The sequence below is a fragment of the Erpetoichthys calabaricus genome, chromosome 2 (genome assembly GCF_900747795.2).
Source record: "Erpetoichthys calabaricus chromosome 2, fErpCal1.3, whole genome shotgun sequence".
In the NCBI taxonomy this organism is placed as follows: domain Eukaryota; kingdom Metazoa; phylum Chordata; class Cladistia; order Polypteriformes; family Polypteridae; genus Erpetoichthys; species Erpetoichthys calabaricus.
Window position 1 is genome coordinate 4699819 of NC_041395.2, and position 23069 is coordinate 4722887.

Below are 23069 nucleotides of genomic sequence, written 5' to 3' on the forward strand. Positions count from 1 at the left end.
TACTTAAGTCCGGCACACCCTGCCTAGAGCTGCTCATTGGCTGTGCAGGCCGGGTTTCTGTTTGTGAGCCACTTGTGTACGAGTATCCATCCATCCATTATCCAACCCGCTATATCCTAACTACAGGGTCATGGGGGTCTGCTGGAGCCAATCCCAGCCAGCACAGGGCACAAGGCAGGAAACAAACCCTGGGCAGGGCGCCAGCCCACCAGTGTGTACGAGTATCCACTATATAATAAAACATTAAAGTCAGCGTGTCCAGTCCCCTCTGAGCAACCCGTGTGGTCAGGATGACTTTGGAGACGCGACGAAAGAGGAAAGGCAGATGCACAAGGAGGAATGCAGAGAGAGTCCCCTTCAAAGATGGATTAGGAAAGCCACCTCAAAAATAAATCCCGACAAGAGTCTGAGAAGTAGGCTTTACGAGAACTCGCTCGAAAGACGTGGCGCACGTGTGAATATACGGAGGAAAGCAGCTGAATGTGCACAAAGGGCGACAGAAGTCAATTTCTTAGTAGCCATGTCACCTGTCAAACAAGTAAGAAAATAATTACCAACTGTTACTAACCCTCCTCAATTGCGTTTCTTCTTCTTGGTGCCTTGCTGCCAAGTGGTTACCCTGTCCATAAAAAGGCATCTGAGGTACTGGGATGGCCCAGTGCAGATGTGACTGCGGACAACCAGTTGGCCGAGGTCTTCAGGACCTTACAGAACAGGCATGTGCGGCTGTGTCTGCTAGACGGACAGCAGAGGAGTGTGGCGCCTCCTAGAGGCCTGCCTCCATTTTCAGGTCTTGATGGCTCAACAAAGAGGTTAATGGACAGATCCGATTCGAGTCCACTTTTACGTTTGGAACGATTCTGTTGTTCTACCAGTTTCAACAAATCTATTGTCTTTCCGCACATGCATTATGGAATTAGTCATTGGAAAACATTCAGTTTTACTTTACGCAATGTGAGCCTGCAATCCGTGAAGAGCGCTGTACAAAAAGGAACTCAATGGGAAGACCCTCAGCAACAATTCAGGATTCTACAGCATCTGCCCTTCCACCAAGTTTGGTCTCATCATCAAGCTTGACCAGCTGTTGGACTTTCATATTCTCATCAGAATATTAGGAAAACGCTGGATGAGGCCACTCATAAGTGTCACCAAGTCTCACTGTGAAGGTCCCTAAAGCCCTCCTGTCCACTACCAGCTCCCTTATTCCACTTGGTGTTTGGGATTCTGTGTGTGAAGAAAAACTGAAATTTCCCCTTCACAAGTTTGATGAACTCATTTTAAAGTCAGCGTCTCGATCCACTGCACTAATTCACTTCATCATTTTAAACCCTTCAGTCAGATCTCCTCTTCAACTCCTAAAGGCTCTGCTCTTTTAACCTTCCTTCATCACTCATCCCCTGTAGCCCTTTAATCAGCCCAGTCGCTCTTCTCTGGACCTTCTCTAGTGCTGCTATGTCTTTATGGAGACCCAAACTGCACCCAGGACTCCAGATGAGGCCTCACCAGCATGTCAAAGCTTCAGCATCACCTCCTATTACTTGGCGCTATATTATATAACTTGACATTTACTTCTGGGCAGGACTGCACCTCAGGGCCATTACTATTCAGCTAATTGAGACCTTTTCTGCATCTGCCCTCAATGTTCTTGTAGATGTGCTCTAAATGTTTTAAAACGAAGTCCTGTTTGGCTGGCCACTGTGCCAGCTACCAGGATTTGGGGCCTTCCAGCTTCAGGCCCATTCGCTCACGTGGTCTTCACCGCATCCACGGATGGCTCTGACTTTGAATCCAGAAGCTCTTCGTACTTGGGACGCTCCCCACAGAACTGGGCTCTGTGAGACACAAAAGTGGAGCGGCAGTGCTGGAGTGAGAACAGGCCGCGGGGATTTGCTCGACTTTCAGGGCGTATTATTAGCTACAATAATTGCTTTGAGAATCTCCAATTAATTTCACGGCCTCACTGATTTCTGGGTCAGGAGGTCTGGGACCCCACAGCTGCCTTTGTCCTTCCCTTTTCTTTGACTCCAACATGCGGCACCCCACCCTTCTTCCCCAACACGACGTGGGGGTCTCGATTGCATCTCTCAAAATTGTGGTCTTTGTAACAAAACAAAAACGTCTTTGGCTCAAAGTATCATTTATTTAGACTTTAAACTGCAGTAACGAAATTCAGACAGTAACTAAACGGAGTCATTCAGACAGCTGCTAGGTTTACTCAGACACTCCATTCTCAAACACCACTGCTTTTTGTACATTTGTGGGTCACTTTTCCATCTTTACATGCAAATCACCCCACCGCCCCTCACTCCCCCCACCCATGCCAGTTTGCAGCTTATCCCACCCGCACTAACAAAATGGCACAAAAGTTCAAATGTACAAGTTTTCTGGGTGGGGGGAGGCAGGAAAAAAAAAAAAGCAAAATAAAACCAAACCCGAGCACATTGGACAAACTCGACGACTGGAGTCCCAGACACCCGTTTGCTTTTCATCCAGCAATGGCAACAAGGGGGGGGGGGGGTTAGTCAAGTGAAGGCTTCCTCTCCCTCCCTCTCGACTTCTTCACACAGGCCATCATTCAGTCACACACTGCACATTCGGCATCAGCTGCAATGGAAAAGCATGCTTTAAAACCGCTGCCCTACTAAACTATCAAAATGTATTTACACAAGGGCCTTCAAAGCCTCTCCAGTGCCACCCACAGTGACATGTATGTGCAAGGAGGACGCCAGAGCTTCATCAGGAGGATGACACCGGTAGAGACGAGTCAGTGGAGTGAGGGTAACTGCTGCATTAAAACTGTTCAGATTGGCTCAACTTAATTCAATCCAAATTAGACAGGCTTGGAATTCAGGACAACATTTCCAACAAAAAAAAAAAAAAAAAAAAAAAAAAAAAATAAATTGTCAGTAAATCCATAAACATCTGTAATTTTGGGGAAAAAAAAAAATGAAATCTTGGGAGAAGGGATGGAAAACAAGACCAAAAAAAACCAAAAAAAAAACCAACAAGGTCTGAATTCCACCTCCGCTGCAGTCACCGGTCCAAGGGTGTGACAAGTTCCTACCTTGAGTTAGCCATTCAGCCACCACAGAGAGGGGTCTTTTCGGTGCCCTGCTGCCACGACTGCCCACTCGTTGATAATTTTGTCCGTTTACTTTTTTTTTTTTTTTTTTGCTTACTGCTTCAAAGTGTAGAAATTCAGAGACAGGAGTTTCAAAAAGTTCTGTCGATTTTATTTTCTCTCAGACATGAAAACCACCTTTAGAATAAACCCACCCACCCCAACCCAGGAAAAAAAAAATAGGGGGGGAAAAAAATAAATTGTAGATCCTCCACCAAAAGCGAAGCTGTGCTACAGGTTCAAATCTCGTAAATAAATAATCAACTCCTTTCCAGGTGTAGACATGCCGGTCTCCTTCCTTGGTGGGAGCAGGTAAATTGTGAGTCCTCTTTCTTGCTCGCTCTCTCTCTCTCTCTCACTGCGTCTGATAGCCAATCCCAAATCCAGCTTGGTTTGGTATCACTGGTGCCCCCTGTCCTTGTGGTGGCTGAGCTCCAAAGCCTCCCATCCAGGCAGGTGACTGAGACTGCCTGCAGAAAAGTCAAACACACACACATGGTCAGTCACGGAGGACAAACTCGGGCCCCCGCACATCATGCCACCTCTTCACTTTTTGGTAAAATGTGCCCAAGTAGCTTAACTACAGACTGGCAGTTTAAGGGACTTTAGATCAAGGCCTTCTGATGATGGCTGGACACAAACCAGGACAGGAGCCTCTGCTGTGCCATCGTCTGTTAACTATATGGGGTTACACATCAAATACAATCCAAAATCGGGGGGTTTGCCCTCTGCAATATGCCAACCTGTCCCTCTGATTTTCTCTCTCTTTTACCATTCTATATTCAGAAAAACCACACAGCAGTGACATCTGGATATTTAAGGCATTCAGACACATCACTTTAAATGCTTCACCTTCTCTTGTTGCTTTCTTAATTTGCTCCCTTAAAAAGAAGACATTTGGTATTTTTCAAGTCAAAGTTATTTCTTCATAACCACGGCATATATTAGTTTGCCACATGAAACTGTTCTAAAGTGATGCACATACAGGGTAGGATTCAAAAGTAATGAGCCTCATTTTGTTCTGACGCGAACGTACCTCGCCACGCGCCCCACTTGCCAGCGACGGCGGGTGTTGGCTTCACAATGCAACGGAGCTACGAGCGGTAGGATCGGCCTTGACGGGAACCCCTGTGCGGTAGTGCGTTACACGGCGGAATGGAAAGTTCGTTAGAGCAACGGTACGCGTTGAAGATGAAGACCATGCTCATTGAAAAGAAGCGTCGCGCACAAGCGAAGGGACATCAAGGACAGCTGGAAGCTTCACCACGATAAACGCACCCAGCCACACCACCTTCATCGTGAGCGCCTATCTGGCCCGGATGAACGTTCCGGTGGTCCCCCAGCCTCCCTACGGTCCGGACATGTCGCCTTCTGACTTCGTTTCCGTGCTTAAAATCAGCGCTGAAAGGAAAACGCTTCGACTCGATCGAGGACATCCAAGCAAATGTCAAGGCAGCCCTTTCAGCCATCCCAGAACAGGCCTACGTGGACACCTTCGAGTCATGGAAAAGCCGCCTACAAAAGCGTATTGATGCAGGAGGTGCCTATTTTGAAGACTATTAATTAGTTGTACCGATTTGCTCAATAAATTTGTCTTTTTGAACAAAGGCTCATTACTTTTGAATCCTACCCTGTATTATAAACTTAAAACCGTCACATACTTTGGGGCTAATGCACCCCTGGACACCAAATACTTTATGTAAACGTCACAATTCACCAAGAAAAAGTGAAATTAATGGAACACTTTTTTTCCCCATGCAAAGAGCATCACAGTTACTGCACCACTGATCACTTTACACACTGCCAATGAACTGTAAAAAACTAGAATATGTACAAAGGATGCCATGGATGAAATTCAGTAAATCAGCGAGCCAACTGCACTTGAACTGACTGCACACAAACACCGAGGCCAACGCTGGTAGGCTAGTCTGGTGCAGCGGCTCAATCCCAGGGACAGCCAGTCTGCAGTGGGCACCAGTGGTCATGAGCTGGCTGCTCAACAAATGTACGGCACGGACTGATCAGCTCCGGTGTGTTGGCAAATTGCACTGGGAACCGACTAGAGGTGGTTCTGGTGGTTTAATGGTTAAGAAACAAGCAGCCCACTCTTGTGCTTTTTTGAGCCAATGGATACCAGGGTCCCTTTGGAACAAACAGCCTCAACACAAACCAAATAAATCACTCACACACACACACACACACACACACACCATGTCTCTGATGCATGCTTGGGACAACAAAAGTAAACTGGAAATAAAATTTTAATCCAAGATGCTTGGCACTCGCTTCTCTGCTTCAGATGATATTTTTTTCCTAGTTGTCTACAGAACAGAGACAGCGATTCACATGTGGGTATCAACATTCAATACTGTCCACATAGACAGGAAAACCGCCCAGGCGAAACACTGAATACTGAAAGGCACGCTCAATAGGAAAGAAATGGATTAAATAATTAGAACACCTGCAAAAACAGAATTCTAAACCTTAAACCCACACTAAACTATACCCATATGTCTGGTATGTTCTAATACAGATTTAGCCATCTTAGTTTAATTGTTTCTACGTCGACCCCGAAACACAGAAACTGGGAAACAGCAGCTTGCTTAATTAGGCTAGGAGGCCAATTAAAAACAGAACTTCCCTGTAGCCACAGCGGTTATCAGGCCCGAGTGTGAGAGCCACTGTGCTAAATACATCACACACACACACACACACACACACACACACACACACACACACACACACCACCTTTACAAACACATCAATATACCCCTAGATCAGCATCTCCGATGCACCACTTTTCTGTCAGTTTCTCAACTCTAATAACACCCCCCCCTTTTTGCTAGGACTGTCAGGGGTGTCCTTCTCCGGTCCTAGTGGGCTGCAGGTTTTCATTCCAACCATCTTCTTAATTAGTGAGCAGTTTTTGCTGCGGATTAACTTGTTTTGCCTTCGTTTTAATTGATGCGACTCAAACCCCCGCAGTTTGGCTGCTCATTAAGGAAAAAGAAAAAAATGACCACAAACTGCCACATGACCAGCTAACCTGAAAATAAAGAGATGTGAAGGTCTCGGTCATGTGGGCCTGCTCAGGTCACCAAAACATCTTGACGGTGGGAGAAAAATCATCAGCAACAAGTCACGATATTCAATAACCATTTTAATGCACAGCAAGAATTGGCTTCTCATTAAGTGGTTAGAGTGAAATTGCCTGGAGTTTGACGTTCCAGTTTGGCTGGCTCGCGGTCAGCTCGTTTCACATCTCATTTCTGTTTGGCTGCCATTTAATGAAACAATTCAGAGGGCCAAATCGTTTAAAAACAGGGCTATTAAAATGAAGGGAAAAGGAGGTAATTAGCAGTGAAAACTGATTAGGAAAAGGGTGAGAATTAAACCTGCAACCACAGCGGCCCACTAAGACCAGAGCTGGACACCTCTGCTCTATGCCCTTCATGCAAATCACTTGAACTTCTCTACTTGTCCTCCAAATGTATGGAGCAGCTGCCAGGAAATAAATGTTTAATTCATTAGGCCCTGGGCTTGCCGACTCCAGGAAAACCACCAAGCCACTGCATACATCCAACAAACCATGTGCTCTGCAGGGTATACCTGGGCGGGTCAAGCGAATGCTCCACCAGAAACTTTCAAGCAGTATTTTGCTCGGGATGTCGAGTAGTTACAGCTTCAAAAAAACCTAACGTCATCAACTTGTCCAAGGAGGACTGTCAAAATGTTTAAGACATACTTGTGTGGCTTTACTGGCAAGTTCTGGTCTAATCCTCACCCACACACAATGTACCATATCTTACAGGGCCTTACTTCAATGAACAACTGGTACATGAAAACCTACTTTGCAATTTTAAAATGGGAGATCTGTTGGAGACAAAGGAACACCACAGTATTGTTAACCGCATAATTAAGCAAACTCACTAAAACATAACTTACTCGACTCCAAATCCTTGCTGATTCCATGCTTGCCCATACATTCCATAAGAAGGCACCTGCCAGCCATTGGCCATATACTGTCCATACTGCTGTGGGTTCCCATACATTTGATTCCATTGTCCCCACTGGCCATATTCCATCTACAAAGAGAGCAGCAATTTCAGACACACAGTATGTACACCTCATACAAAAAATGTAAACCAAAGACGCTACACCAGTGCAGTCGCATACCTGCTGAAAATTTTTTGCCATGTCTGGAGACTCCTTTCCCCAGTAGCACTTCACCATATGGCCTTCGATGGCTGTTCCATTCACTGAAACGATAGCATGTGCTGCACTCTCATGAGAGGAAAACCTGCAAGGAGAAGAAAAAAAAAACTGACTGAAACACTGCGTGATCCGCTCAGAGTGCTCAGTCCTCTATACACACACACAGGCAGAGGTGCCACAAGCCCAAAAGGTCTTTCAGTACAACTCAAAATGTAATAGAAAGTGATCTCCACGAACAAAACAAATGAACTTGTTCTGCCACAAGTTTATTAGGCAGAGCTCTTTAAGATGGGATGACGTAAACTAGAAAGACACACTTGGGCTTTTTGAAGACCACTACACCAGGCGACAAACACACATGCTCTAGGGCCCACATATAAAGCACAGTCACCCACCCGTACGAAAAATTTCCATAGCTCACCTGATAAATGAATAGCCTTTTTCAGGGAAAACTCTTATCTCCATGATTTGTCCAAAGGGTGAGAAAGTCTGTCTCATAAGCTGTTCTAAAGTTGTAGACAAAGGAAAAAACCATCAACAACATGTGTGCCAGATCGTGACAATTATAAGAACTGAACAAACCATAGGATGGCAGCACAGCACACAAAATACAGAAAGAGCGATAACCAAGAGTTTAGGAGGGTGCATGAGCCAACAAATAGTACCATTACAAAAAAAGCCCAGTGCTCCCTTATTCAGAACTTTGTTGATGGTTCACCTTAAACAAGACCTTAAACATTTAGAAAATGTAACAAAGTGGGAGAGCTCAGGCCTCAAAAGGTGTCACTTATTTTTATTGTGCAGGTTTCCTTCTGACAGAGACTGGGCAAAAGAAATCACAAATATCAAGATTAGCGCGACCCAGTCCCCCATGCTTATGTCCAATTTCATTTCAAAACATGTGCACTGACCAATGGTATAGCTTTAGGATGGCTCAACATTACTGAAAGTTGAAGCCTAGGGGCGCAAAGCGAGCAGTGTGTGGGACTGTCAACATGTTTAAACACTATTACCTGAAGGTCGTCAGCTAGACCAAGTGCATTGGCATCTGTTACTGCTTTTGAATCAAAACCAAAAATTGTTCAGTTAATGAAATGGGTAACCAAACTTAAAAAAATCCAGAAATACAGTGCAGCAGGACCACACTCCGCTCACCTCCGATGATACAAATGCAGAGAAGGATCAAAAGCACCAGAATAAAATCTATGTAGACAATAGCACTGTAACCAGTCTAAGTAAAAATTGTCCTAACAAAAGGTGTCAAAGCAAACAACCGTAAGGTTACCTATTTGAATGACATCTGTACAGACTTCTTTAATCTGATATACCAAGCAAAAAAGTTACACCTACCAGTTAGACCAGACTGGATGCCACCACAGTAGACCGTGCAATTTTGAGGACTTGACTGATTAACAACATCTTCAAACCTCAACTGCTTAGAATTATCTATACAAAAAAAAAAAAAAAAAAAAAAAAAAAAAAAAAAAAAAAAAGATTAGCTGCCGTGATCAGTACAAGCCTGCAGTAAGAAGCTGGGTACTCGAGGACACTTACTTTCCTGTACACTCTTTGGTGCAGGAGGCTTGCGAGTTGCCCAATTTGTACGAATTTGCCGACCTCCTAACCACTGACCACCCATATGCACAATGGCATTTTCTGCATCCTGGAAAAGGACACAAAAGTGATAATTAAAAACTTTTAAAGAGCAGCACCTGACCAGCAAAACAGACATTTCTGCCGAGATCCTCTATAAAAAGTTTAGGCACTGCTGTCCATATCAATAAGTATACACACACACACACAATGTTTTGCTACATGTGGCATGATGTCCCTTCGAGTTTAAGTAATGTTCCACTGGCCTTAGACGGAGGTCTCATGACTTTAGTGTACCTTTGCAAGAGCTGCTGATTTGGGTAAGAAAACTGCAACTTAAGCATGTTAGATCTGGGTTTAAATAAAACCTTAAATAGCTGTATTATATAATAAAACACTGTGCGTCCAGTCCCTCCAAGTCATCCGAGCTTCCAGATAGCAGTTCCGACCTGGCAGCACATTTTACTCCACTTTGGACTGTACTGGATTCTATCGCATGCTTTATGAAGTTATGGCCACATAGGGGTGATAATTTGAACTGGGCCAGTATTAATGTGTCTATCTGAACCAGGACCAGTGATTAACTTTCTAAACCCATAGATTCTTTCTAGTGTTCTGGTTTGATTCACACACAGTCTAAAGACATGCCAGTTTGGTGGAATGGAGACGCTGAATTGGCTCCTGGGTGTGTGTGTGTGTGTTTTCACTCTATGATGGGCTGGCACCCTACCCAGTGATTCCTCCTCAAAAGATATGAGCAGAAAATGCATTCAAATTACAAGTCATGCAGACCTGTCCACTGTAGCATCATTACTAATTCTCATGTACAGACCAACAGACAAAAGAAACCATAGAAACATGCTAACCCCCCCTGCCCCCATGTGTTTTACCAAGTAGTCAGCAGTTCAATTCCCCTTACTAACAATGTGCCCCCCCACCCCATTTCACCTTGGGGTGGGTTCACAGATTAAATACTGGAGGTACTATCTTGGTCGGTTGTATAAAACCCTGCTAGCTCTCTGCACTCAGGCTTTGTCATTAACTCCAGACACCCCACACTAATGCTGGTGGCACCCGCAGAGGGCACTCGGCACTCACACTGACATTGTAAGCTGCGTGTTATGGCTGCCCAATGTAAAACTGATTTTGCTGACAAAAATATGCTTTCAGTGGACCTGTCAGTTAAAAACGGGACCACAGAGGAGTGAAAAATGGCAATTTTATGCAGACCATCTTCAAAATGCAGTGGTGCAGACGGCACCAAAAATGACCCAATTGATGCATACAGACTGCATCCATTCACCACTGGCCAATATCATGAGGGGCGTTTCTTTTCTGCAATTACCTGTCATCACTACCAGGCAGGTGAGGTATTAAATATTGTAGATGTACAGCAGTCTACATTTTGGGCATGTTGCTTAGAATATGCCAGTCTATCAGCTTACCGCATTCAACAGTCATCATCATCATCTTCTTTCCACTTTTCCTGGGGAGAGCTGTGGAAATAACATGCTGAGCTTGGCAGACCAGGCCTTCCTTCCCCCAGCAAAATGTCCCTCTAGAAGTTCAGGATAAAATACCTAAATTCTCCCAGGAAGACAATATAATTGCTCCAGTATGTTCGGGATCTTTCTTGGTCTTCACTTTATGGGCTGTGCCTTTTAAACCTACTGTGTGGAGAGCCCTAGCACATCCAAATTATATGCCCATACTCAACAGGCTCCAGATGATCCAGGGAAGCAGCGGTTTCACTCCGCCAAGCTATCAATCAACCTGCTGAAAACACGGCCTTTGCTCTACATAAATTTGCACAGCTCAGAGAGTCATTGTCCTTTACAAGCATCCACAAAACCCAGTATTCTGACACCCTACAGGTTTCCTCTTTGTTTCAGATGGACAGATTGAAACCATGGGGTGTTCAATTTGGCTTCACATTGTTGATACTTGAATAATGTTTATCCAAGACACGCGCTGTCATTTTTAATAAAGATACAAAGCTACTTTCTGGCATCTACTACCATGGTAAGATGTCTCCGACTACACTTTTGTGACGGCGCTTGCCAAGCTAACATGCAAGTTAGAGGGACTCCATACTCCAAGTGTTTCCTGCCTTGGGCCCATTTCATATAATAAATGGGATATTATCTTGCTCAATAACACTCACAGATTTACCTTAAGGTACAACGCAACTTGGTGACCAAATTAAGGGCCCAACACACTTACTGCTGTGCAAAACTGACATACAGTGGTGTGAAAAACTATTTGCCCCCTTCCTGATTTCTTATTCTTTTGCATGTTTGTCACACAAAATGTTTCTGATCATCAAACACATTTAACCATTAGTCAAATATAACACAAGTAAACACAAAATGCAGTTTGTAAATGGTGGTTTTTATTATTTAGGGAGAAAAAAAAATCCAAACCTACATGGCCCTGTGTGAAAAAGTAATTGCCCCCTGAACCTAATAACTGGTTGGGCCATCTTTAGCAGCAATAACTGCAATCAAGCGTTTGCGATAACTTGCAATGAGTCTTTTACAGCGCTCTGGAGGAATTTTGGCCCACTCATCTTTGCAAAATTGTTGTAATTCAGCTTTATTTGAGGGTTTTCTAGCATGAACCGCCTTTTTAAGGTCATGCCATAGCATCTCAGTTGGATTCAGGTCAGGACTTTGACTAGGCCACTCCAAAGTCTTCATTTTGTTTTTCTTCAGCCATTCAGAGGTGGATTTGCTGGTGTGTTTTGGGTCATTGTCCTGTTGCAGCACCCAAGATCGCTTCCGCTTGAGTTGAACAGATGGCCGGACATTCTCCTTCAGGATTTTTTGGTAGACGGTAGAATTCATGGTTCCATCTATCACAGCAAGCCTTCCAGGTCCTGAAGCAGCAAAACAACCCCAGACCATCACATTACCACCACCATATTTTACTGTTGGTATGTTCTTTTTCTGAAATGCTGTGTTCCTTTTATGCCAGATGTAACGGGACATTTGCCTTCCAAAAAGTTCAACTTTTGACTCATCAGTCCACAAGGTATTTTCCCAAAAGTCTTGGCAATCATTGAGATGTTTCTTAGCAAAATTGAGACGAGCCCTAATGTTCTTTTTGCTTAACAGTGGTTTGCGTCTTGGAAATCTGCCATGCAGGCCGTTTTTGCCCAGTCTCTTTCTTATGGTGGAGTCGTGAACACTGACCTTAATTGAGGCAAGTGAGGCCTGCAGTTCTTTAGACGTTGTCCTGGGGTCTTTTGTGACCTCTCGGATGAGTCGTCTCTGCGCTCTTGGGGTAATTTTGGTCGGCCGGCCACTCCTGGGAAGGTTCACCACTGTTCCATGTTTTTGCCATTTGTGGATAATGGCTCTCACTGTGGTTCGCTGGAGTCCCAAAGCTTTAGAAATGGCTTTATAACCTTTACCAGACTGATAGATCTCAATTACTTCTGTTCTCATTTGTTCCTGAATTTCTTTGGATCTTGACATGATGTCTAGCTTTTGAGGTGCTTTTGGTCTACTTCTCTGTGTCAGGCAGCTCCTATTTAAGTGATTTCTTGATTGAAACAGGTGTGGCAGTAATCAGGCCTGGGGCTGGCTACGGAAATTGAACTCAGGTGTGATACACCACAGTTAGGTTATTTTTTAACAAGGGGGCAATTACTTTTTCACACAGGGCCATGTAGGTTTGGATTTTTTTTCTCCCTAAATAATAAAAACCATCATTTACAAACTGCATTTTGTGTTTACTTGTGTTATATTTGACTAATGGTTAAATGTGTTTGATGATCAGAAACATTGTGTGTGACAAACACGCAAAAGAATAAGAAATCAGGAAGGGGGCAAATAGTTTTTCACACCACTGTATCATAGTTTAAGGAGCCCAAAAAATGTGTCATCTTCAATACTCCAATGTAACTACTCAAGTTATTATTGAAGTCTTCAAAATTTAAATGTGCCATTGTGGGAAAACACCTTTAAATTTTAGGTTCACCAACTTTAACTGTAGTATCACTGTATTGAAAAAATGGGAACAGATACAAAGGTAAAAAAAAAAAAAAAAAAAAATACAATGCATAGATATACATGTGGTCACTACAAAAATAATCCCACCCTAGAGACGGCTTTTAGATTTAAACTTGTGTTTGCTTTCTTGCTTGCAAGTCAGGCTTTATTATTGAGGCCTAAAGTTTTTGGGTGTAAACAGACTAAATTATTCAGATTTAACTCAAGTCGCTTACGTCTTTCTATTAAAATGTTTTGGACAAAAGCATTAGCTAAATTAAAAATACAAGAGCTGCAACTTAATTTTTTAGAATGTTTTTTAGAATCAATGAACCACCCAGATAAATCCACATTAAGAATGTGCTACTAGCAAACTCTGGGAAATATTTCAGCATGGCAAGCTTGGTGAACAAACACCCACCCACACAACCAACCAAACAGACCTAACACTCACAGACACTAGTCAAGTGACTGCACTGGCACATATAGCCATTCAGGATGCAAACACACACACCCTATCACACTCTACTTGCATACACTTAGAGGCAGACGCCGTTTACTCGTTTACTTTCATGCTAACAACTTCTGAGCTCAGGGAATTACAACTCTGCTCTTGGCCACCAGTCCTAAACAGGAGGGAATGAGCAACTTACCAGTTTGTTGTAGAAGGACACAAACCCATAGCCCTTAGATTTCCCTGTCGTCATATCCTTCACTACACGTGCATCTCTGAAAACACAGAAAAGATATTACAGGTTTATCAGGCAAGATGTCAATAACCAGTAGAAGAAATATAAAAAAAGGAACCACACACACTGTATTGAAACAACTCTGGTCTTAAAAAATTAGCCCTAAAGACTAGATGAATATTTGCCTACTTCTTGGTCAACTGGTTTAGCAAAATGAAGTTGAATATAAACATGCAACCTACACTTAAAGCTTCCATGTCATATTACAGTTATTGGTAATGTTTAACAAAAGGAATGGTTTAATATTCTACCGTCTAATGACCTACAGACTATTATTGTCAAGGCTTTCAATTTCAATTCTTACTTTCCTACACCATGCATTCATTTAATTCATTTAGTGGTGCTCTGTCTACCGATACAAATATGAAATACATTAAAAATTGAGAAAAAGAGAAAAAAAATATAGGAATTAAAAGGCATACATCGCCTGTTAACAGATTTCTTTATTTTTCCTGGTCAATTCTTTACCATCAATATGGAGTTTGGGCAGCTGTAAATTTCGAAAAATTGACATTTTCAGAAATTTAGGAAAGGAGAATAAAACTAACAACAATACTAAGCACACCAGTACGAAACAACAAATTTACACAAATATTTTAGTAAGTTATAAAAAAAGGAAAAAATTGAATACTATGAGAAACTGCACTGAATATAAAAAATGTTAAGATATAAAAACACTAAGAGATAAATATAAATAAGAAAATAGAAATGAGAAAAAAAATCTACAACTGAGTTTCCAGTGTGCACAGTTCCTTGCAGTTAGCCTTCAAGATCCTGTCCATTCTTATGAGCAATTCTGTAAAATAACCAGAATGCTATTACTTTTTTAATTGTGACTCAAATCTATGAAAATCTGAAGGTTTTATGTTGAAAGCAGCAAATTCAACACTAAGAATCTTAGAATATTTCCTTTAACATTTCCACATTTAAAGCTACTTACCATAATTTACAAAACAACAAAAACAAAAAAAAAAAAACAAAACAAAAATCACACAAAAAGTAACAAAGTAAGGAACAATAGGAAAGAGAAAAGCGGAAGGTAAAGGACTAAGAATGGAGACATGGGATGTAATAACAGAACACAGAGGGCTCGTCTTCCACACTATTTGACAGACACACAAACCCTTGTGACTTGCCATGATTGCCAAAGAGTCCATCCACTGCCACAAAGTAAGTCACTCACTCACTCACAACATGGACATTTTTCATCATTCAGAGGTTTACATTTGACTAACAACAACCCTCCCAATGAGTGGCATGAGTGTGCATGGGTATGTCCTCCCCAAGAGCAGACCAAGTCCTTTTAGTCAATGCATACACAGACATTTGAACTTCCGTGAGGACCGAATGACAGTACATTGATGGAAATATGAATGCTGATAAAGCAAATAGAACCATTTCAGATTTGAACCCATGAAACTTCTAATATACCCCTAGAGTTAAATAAGAAAAACCAATCTAAACCATTGGTAGTGCATGCTGACAAAAATGGAGTGGCACATTGAGTTAATTCTTAAATGAATACATGAATACTGAAGGAAATAAAAATCATGGTATAAAATGTTTGGTGAAGGTATGGGATGCAGCGAACAAACAGGTCAAACTGCTACTTTCTTCAAGTTGGTACAAAAACAGCATTGCACAGAATCATTAAAAACTTAGCATTCAGTATTATAGCATTCAGACATTCAAAACTTGCATTTTAAAGCTTACACTTACGAGATTTTACCAAATGGAGCAAAAGCAGCTTTGATATCTTCTGTGGTAATTTCGGGACTCAAATCTCCAACAAAGACATGAAAGTGATCTGAAAAAAGAAAAAGGAAAAAAAAAAAAAAAAGGAAAGCAAAAACAAACAACTTGTGAATAAAAAAAGGAAGAGGCACACTCTACATACTCTTTATGGCCACTGAAAGCAGAAAAGTGAAAGTCACACACTTACAGAAAACCTTAATTCTATTATAAAAAGTGAACAAACTACTGCTGGTTAGTGGTTTCAGCCCACCCTCTAACAGAGCAGAGGGGCAGTGGATGCAGCAGTGAAGGTTTTGGAAGTGCCACTCTGGGAGCTCCACAGTTTTATGCTCGTGTCTTGCAGAGAATGACATTATAAACCCTAACCCATAAATACTAAATCACCCTATTGGGTCTTTTAATAGAAAAAAGGGCTTAGGGTGTTTTGAAGTGGTACAGATACCACCAAAGCCAGATAGGCTACATTGAGGACACCTATTGAAATGCCCCCTCAATGTACTCAGTCAGCCATCAAAGCTGGCTTTTGGTACAACAGAGTTAATGAAGCCAATAACCAACAAGCACAAGAGCAGTGAACTACTTGAATCTAAAGAAATCACACCATAGGGGATTCACAAAACACAGTACAGATGCTTCCAAGACTTCTCAATACAAAAGTACTCTACAGATTCTCCACAAAGGCTCATTTTTCCTTACAGGCTGCATACCAGCCCATACATCACTGAAATGTTTGCACTTCTGAAACCACAAATTCCCTACGCGGTCTTCCAACAGGTCTAGCGTTTTCTTCTAAAATTATTAAAAGGCAAAGTCCTTAGTGACCTCAAGGAACTTACTACCAACTAATAGGTTGGAGAACGGGAAGGGAGATAAGACTAGAGTCCAGAAATTAACTAATGAACAATGTGAGCTCTATGTGGGCAGCTCTGAGAAAATGCTACAGATGGCCAACGGCAATCAACTGTAGGTTTCAAATTAACAGTTTGTCCGTGTGCCTAAGATTAGTTAATATGGTTTTGGTAAGGAGGTTAGAATTACAAAGACAAAAATTATAAAACTGCTCCAAAGCTGTGGAGACAAACAGAATCTTGATCAAAAACACTTCAAACCCAAGGCTGCTACCATTTGCAGGGGAACTGAATATGGAAGATGAGGCCTCAAAGTGTCCTCTCCACGATAGGCCAAGTGTCCTCTGTAAATAAGGACCCATATTTAACAATTGTATATAGCCCCTTTACAAGCAGTACATATTGTTGGAAAGCTGGCATTTCCAAGAACCATTATATCACATCAGTCCCACAAGTGCATATTAACACAGTTCACAGGGGTACACTTAAATCAAAGATGGCTGCATTCACACAACAGAAGCCAATATGCAGGAGTGGCTTGAATGACTCCTCTAACACAAAAGGCTGAGACACAAAGAATGTTTCATATACATTCAAGATGGGAGCCCTCCTTGATCTGCACTCTCAAACTACAGACTGATTTCACCAGGAGTGAGTGCATTGCACTGCAATGGAAGGAGAGTGTAAGACAACCCTAGACAACAGCAACACTCAAGTGCTACATTTTTGTGATAAATTTTAAAACTGAGTTTGATCTCTACATTGCATAGGACTACTTGCTGTGTGATAGTGGGTCTACATGAATGTTGATGTGACAGATGTCCATTTCCTCAAGTACAAATGGGCACATTAGATCACGAGACTCCATGCTCTGCAGACATCTACTAGGTGGACTGCATTCTGACACCACACACAATCATAATCTTGATGTTTGGCAGGCTCCCAGTACAAGTTGTAAGGCTCCATTTGCTAGTAAAATTTGGTTTTGGTTCATAGAAAGAGACAGAGCAGTACATTTAACAGCACATTTCTCCTTTTTAGAAAACAAATTCTGCAGCTTAAGCTAATAGGAAGTTAAACCTATACTCAACATGACCCGTTTTGAGGGTACTAACGTACAGCAAAGAAGATACAAGTCAGCAGTGTTTGGTAAGATCATTAATATATACTAGTTAGAGGTGGTGGTTTAAACTGTCCAATTTAAAATTGGAGTTCTGTGGATACCAGAGAGCTTTAAGAAAAAAAAAAGTGTAACTTTGGAAGAAAACTGTCCAAGTGAAAAGGTAACCTATAGATTGTGAAAGTGGGGCGACGGAACTAACAGCTAGTGCCAGAGTGCTTCACCGGTCACAGCTTTACTGGAGAGATCATCATACTTCTGGGCAAAAGGCACATGGAACTAGTGCTGGGTGGTATGACTAAAATTCTGTATCACGGTATTTTTCAAAATTGTACCGGTTTCACGGTATTCAATGGTATTTTTTTCCCCCCCCATGCATGAGTTAGTTAACCACATTTTCCACTGCAATTACTGCAGTAGACTGACTAAGAATAACCGATTCCACTGTCATGATAATTGTATGAAAAACATTTTAATGTGCACACAAGTATTAATACAGGTTTGCATGGCCCCATAAAGAGTTCAAGGAGGGGGGCACTAATGAAGAGAAGAAAAAATTACACTGCATGACAGTTGCTGTCAAAATATAGAACCTTTTTATTGAACAAATTTTGCAAACAGCTTAAACTAAAATTTTGACAACAAATTGTCAACCATCCAAAGAGGCATTTAGACTTAGTAAAATATCCAGAGGTGCTTGTCAAAAGTTGTATTGCACTGGACAGGTCTTAGAAAAGGAATGGTAAATATTTTTTGCAAACCAACTACACTGTTAATGTTAACAATCTCTGTCCACGGACACGTTAAAGTGACTTTTTAAAACAACTTTACCATCATTAAACTGCATAATATTTAAACAAACAACAAATAGTGCAACTTCCAGTAATACTATTACTTCAAAACTTCAAGCCCAGGCACATTACACAGTATTCACCAAAATAAAATAAAACAAGTGCAACTTGGTGATGACATCTTTACCAACTGAACCATCCTTAAGGCAAATAGCATTAATAGGCTTTATACATAAATAATAAAACTGCAACTTGCATTTATAATGCTATTTGTGGTTTAGTGGGTCAGCGGCTTCAAAAAAAAAAAAAAAAAAAGGTCCGCTTTTAAATCCAGTTCGTGTCCGTCTCCATGGGCGTGATTGTACGACCATGGGGAGTTGATGAGGTGATTGGGGCGAGCCACACCCGATCATTCCCAATTGCTTCATCGGCTTACTGCGGCGTGTGAATAAGGCGCTGTGCCCACGGAGACGTTTATTTATGGGCTGGCAGGACAGGGGGAAGGAAAAAAGAACACAAGGAGGTTAAAGAAAGGAAAAGGTAGTCATGGGAGACGATCCAGACACCAGGAAGGAGAAGGCAGCACGAGCTGGGTCTCCGTGAGGGAGCACAGGCTTAGGCGATCTAGGGCCTGGTTCACCCCACTGACTAAGCGTGTAGAGTGGGGCAAGCGAAATGCGAGACCTCCCAATGGATATGAGGATCGACAGAGTCCGCACAAAGGAAGACAGAAGGTGTGCCGACCTCGGACGGTCTGGCTGCGCAGTGTGGCGGCAGCCAAAACAGGAGTTGGCAGAAAGCAGTTCGTGCTGCAAAGGCTCCGCCAGCAACGGGTGAGCCGTGGAGACAGAAGGTGGTGTGCTGTGATTGGGCGAGGAGAGACTGAATTTTAACGGATTTATTATGGATTTTATCCCCACGTTTCACTGGCTTTATGGAGTGGTTATTTTTTTGGGTACCGTATTTTTCTGAACACTGCACAACGGACACTTGCTTTTACTTTTGACTGTTTTTAACAAAAGCACTTGAGCACATTCCATCATCCCCAGGCTTCAATGAGATTTCTCAGCTCATCTCGGTCATAACGATCAACTGTGTTGGTTCAACAGACTCCCATGTGGGAAGAGGAAGTCTGTAGGGGGACCGGCACATCACACTATTACACAGTAACCAGGTACATTATACAGTATTGAAAAAAAATAAGTACAACCTGGCTTGCAGTATTATCCAGTAGTATAGAAACAGTATTCACATATTTGAACATAATGGTCCACATCCGACCTTTTAAAACCAAAGTATCTCCAGACAACAGACACGGCACCATTTTTCGTCAAAGGTTTTTCTGTGTCATCATGTTCAACTTTACCATCGGCTACAGCTTCAGTTTCAGAATGTTCTCTGTCCATTTTCACCACTCAATACCTCCAGTAACACATGTACTCTGTTGGAAGCATATTTAGCGGTGCACCAGTGAAAAAGGTCCCCCCTTAAAGTTTCCCGCTGCGCCACATTCCGAGTGTTTAGGCTATTTAAACCGGTGTTCCAGTACAAGAAAAATCCATATCATAACAAAAATAAACGGTTTTTGGTATGAAGCGGTATACCGCCCAGCACTACATGGAACACCATCAAGTGAGCTGGAGTGAAGTTTGTGGTTTGAGACGACGAAAACCGCTTTCTGGCCATCAGATTATAGGCCATGAAGGATGGTGGTGGTGGCAGCAGGCCATTGAGGTGCTTCTCTGCAGCAGGCCCTGAAACGCATGGTAATGGAAATGAATGCAGAACAAAAAAAAAAAAAAAAGGAAATGCTGCCACAAAACCCGGATCGGTGTGCAGGAAACAAGGGTCTTACAACTTGACCATTTATTCAGCAAGACAATGAACTCAAGCACAGAGCCAAACAAACGGCTTCAAAACAACTATAATAATGCTCTGGAATGGCAGAGATGGAGTCCAAATCTCAAACCCATGGAAACGGTGTTGCTGGAATTGAAAAACACTGTTCACTCACAATCATGATACCCATCAGTGGAAAACAAAAAAAAGTCCCAGTGTGCAAAGCGAATAGCAACAGAGCGAGACCTGTGCACAAAGACTCAGGGCTGTCATGGCTGGAAACAAAGCATCTACTAAATACTGACTTGAAGAGGGTGAACACATACGACAATTTTTAGGATCATCATCTGGAATTAATTTAGACCACTCTGCCGAGCCCAGTTTTCACCGACACTGAACAGTCTTTCAGCCAATAAATATCAAATAGCTAAATTTAATCCGCTATGGTTGATTGAAGTTTTTATACAACAAAGAGGGGGTGCATACTTTTTACATACATTATAAAGAGGGTCTGAAAACACCAGATGTCATGAGGATTGGCTTGGCATACCAAACCCAACTTCTAAATATATCTGAATATTTATTAATCTTAATATTTAAAGCTGGAAAAAAAAAAATTCCAAACAGCTCCCATTAATGTTGTGTTACACCACAGTGCGTGTTCGCATGAGCTCTAACAACAATGATATACACAGAAACCTGGTTTTAAGAAATGCCACATACACATGTGGTCCTGTTAAGAGAAACTGGGGTATTGGTCCCTCAGACTGGGTAAACACAACCCCCAGTTTTGTGGGGATGTAAACCTGCAGCAGGGGAACAATGAAGGATTTCGCAGTCTGCGCATGTCTGAGTGCATGGATGTTTGCTTTACTTGCGCATCAATTACCCATGGAGAGAAAAACTGGAAGTGTCCATAAAGATCAATTTAGTGAGGCAAATGCCTGTTGCGATCACATCATTCATTCATTCTCCTGGCTGAAATAATCTGTCTCAGTATTTCAGAAACTGCTAAATTAATGCTGAGGAGCTGACTGTACAATGCCACGCACAGCAGTACAATTTCAGGAGCAGTGTTAGGGATATGCATTAAAAACAACGTGTGTCACATAAGTCGGTATGCCAGTCCTTTGCAGGATTCAATTGCTAAGCCAACTGCAGAAGAGTGCGCTACAGGCAGTCCAGTGACAGACAATGTGGCAGTTGACAGTAGAGGTCTATAGCAAATGGCTGCCATATATGTTGAAACAGTGTGATCAGGTGTCCTAGCATGCATCTTAATGGGCTCCGGTCAGGGACATTAAAAAAGGGATGTTACTTAATGGAACATGGACTAAACGTACTAGTAAAACAAGAAACTCGCCACATTTAGCCAGGTTTCTGCTAAGCTTCATCAAGGATGGGCTTGACTTTAACAACAAATGCTGGCCAGTGAAATATGCAGTTTCTCCATAAGGAAACCAAACACTAACATATTACATTTGGCAATAAGCACCACACATTCATTACTCAGAAAAATGTAATGAAGTTCTTATTAAAAGTAAAATGTTCCCCTCACTGCTCCATGCTTATTTTCTGATTCACAGCCATCACATTTCTATGACCTTGGAGCATTTTTGCCAAAGTAAAACTCCCAAAAAAGTGTAATCATCTTCTCTTTCAAATACAAGCTGCTACATGGCACCCCCCTTATGTCTGAGCTCTAGCATTTTTCAGTCGCACAAGTCCGAGCAGGTCTCCTAGTTCCCAACTATGTAGACAGTGGTGCTTGAATGCGCACTTGTACTTCATGAGGAAGTGAACTCTGAACCAACATAAATCAAAGCAAAGGCAGAGCAGCACTCTCCTCACGCTGTGCATCGCTCACCTTCTACAAAAGGCGAAACCCTAATAAAGCCAAACACTTAGTGGAGGCCTGAGCCCATTTGGGATGTCTGTAGTTATGGCACATGATGCCAATGCCATGGAAAGAAAACAAGGGCACGGCGAGTCTTCATTCCTTTCACAATATTGATTAAAAACAATTTTACAATGAACAGAGTAGTTTTACCATTTAAGAACTTCTTATCTAAAATGACTCCAATCCATAAGAGAAATATCTGAGGAATCAGCAGAAAAGAATTTAAAGTAGAGCAAATGAAAGTTGACACTACAGTTAGTTCTAGGCCCACAGAATTTGGCAAAGTTTCAATATTCAATGTAAAGGTTTGGAATAAAAATGTCCTATTCCAGTACCTCAAGTATCCATGTCTACCCCACCCTCTCCACACCCAAATAAATATTGCGACTGTTTCACCCCAAAAACCCCATTAAAGCATGTGCAATATAGCAAGAAAACCCCATTACCATCAGTCCAAGCAGCTTAATCTCCTATCATCCACCTGAATAACAAAAAGCCTCTTCATTCACCAACAGAAAGAACTTAGTAACATTAAACCAGTTACTTGGAATTTACTAGGATTTAGGAAATCTAGAATTGCATGTAAATTGGGTAATAAGAGTCACTAAAGATTTTAGTAACAAACTCATTAGAACACTAGACGAGAACAGGTCATTCAACCTAACAAAGCTCGCCAGTCCTGTCCACTCAACTCCAAGATAACATCAAGCGGAGTTTTGAAAGTCCCTAAAGTCTTACTGTCTACCACATGACTTGGTTGCTTATTCCAAGAATCTTAATGTTTTAACATTTGTGTGTAATTTCCCCTTCACAACTGTGTCCCCGTGTTCTTGATGAACTCATTTTAAACTCAGTCTCGACCCACTGGACTAATTCCCTTCATCATTTTAAACACTTCATCTCATCACCTCACACAAAATCATTTAATTGAACACAAACAAATGGCGAAACAAGATGTGAACAACACGCCAGCTCCCTGAAAGACAGTAGACAGCAAGTCACAACGACCTGATCAGTTTCAAGTGGTGACAACCCCAGGACTTTGCCAGTTTGTAGAGGATATGAATTACTAACGCAGTGACATTTCTTAGTGACTGGTATAAATCTAATCATCGGAGAAAAGGACAACATCAGGTTAAATTC

General features: G+C 42.0%; 1 protein-coding gene across 4 annotated transcripts in view; it reads right to left on the reverse strand.

Annotated features, from left to right (window-relative positions):
- Positions 1–2120: 2120 nt before the first annotated feature.
- tial1 (TIA1 cytotoxic granule-associated RNA binding protein-like 1) overlaps positions 2121–23069 on the reverse strand; it is a 45670-nt gene continuing 24721 nt past the window's right edge. For 2 of the 4 annotated variants that reach the window (XM_028825620.2, XM_028825619.2), the window contains exons 5-12: positions 15393–15480; positions 13578–13653; positions 8891–8999; positions 8687–8782; positions 7758–7842; positions 7298–7421; positions 7067–7206; positions 2121–3591 (exon numbers count right to left, since the gene is read on the reverse strand). In XM_028825620.2, the coding sequence (XP_028681453.1) occupies positions 3477–3591; positions 7067–7206; positions 7298–7421; positions 7758–7842; positions 8687–8782; positions 8891–8999; positions 13578–13653; positions 15393–15480 (833 nt within the window). In that variant the 3' untranslated portion in view covers positions 2121–3476. Of the gene's footprint in view, positions 3592–7066; positions 7207–7297; positions 7422–7753; positions 7843–8686; positions 8783–8890; positions 9000–13577; positions 13654–14095; positions 14411–15392; positions 15481–23069 lie in introns of those variants that run through there. The other 2 variants (XM_028825622.2, XM_051923227.1) reach the window with 2 other exon arrangements.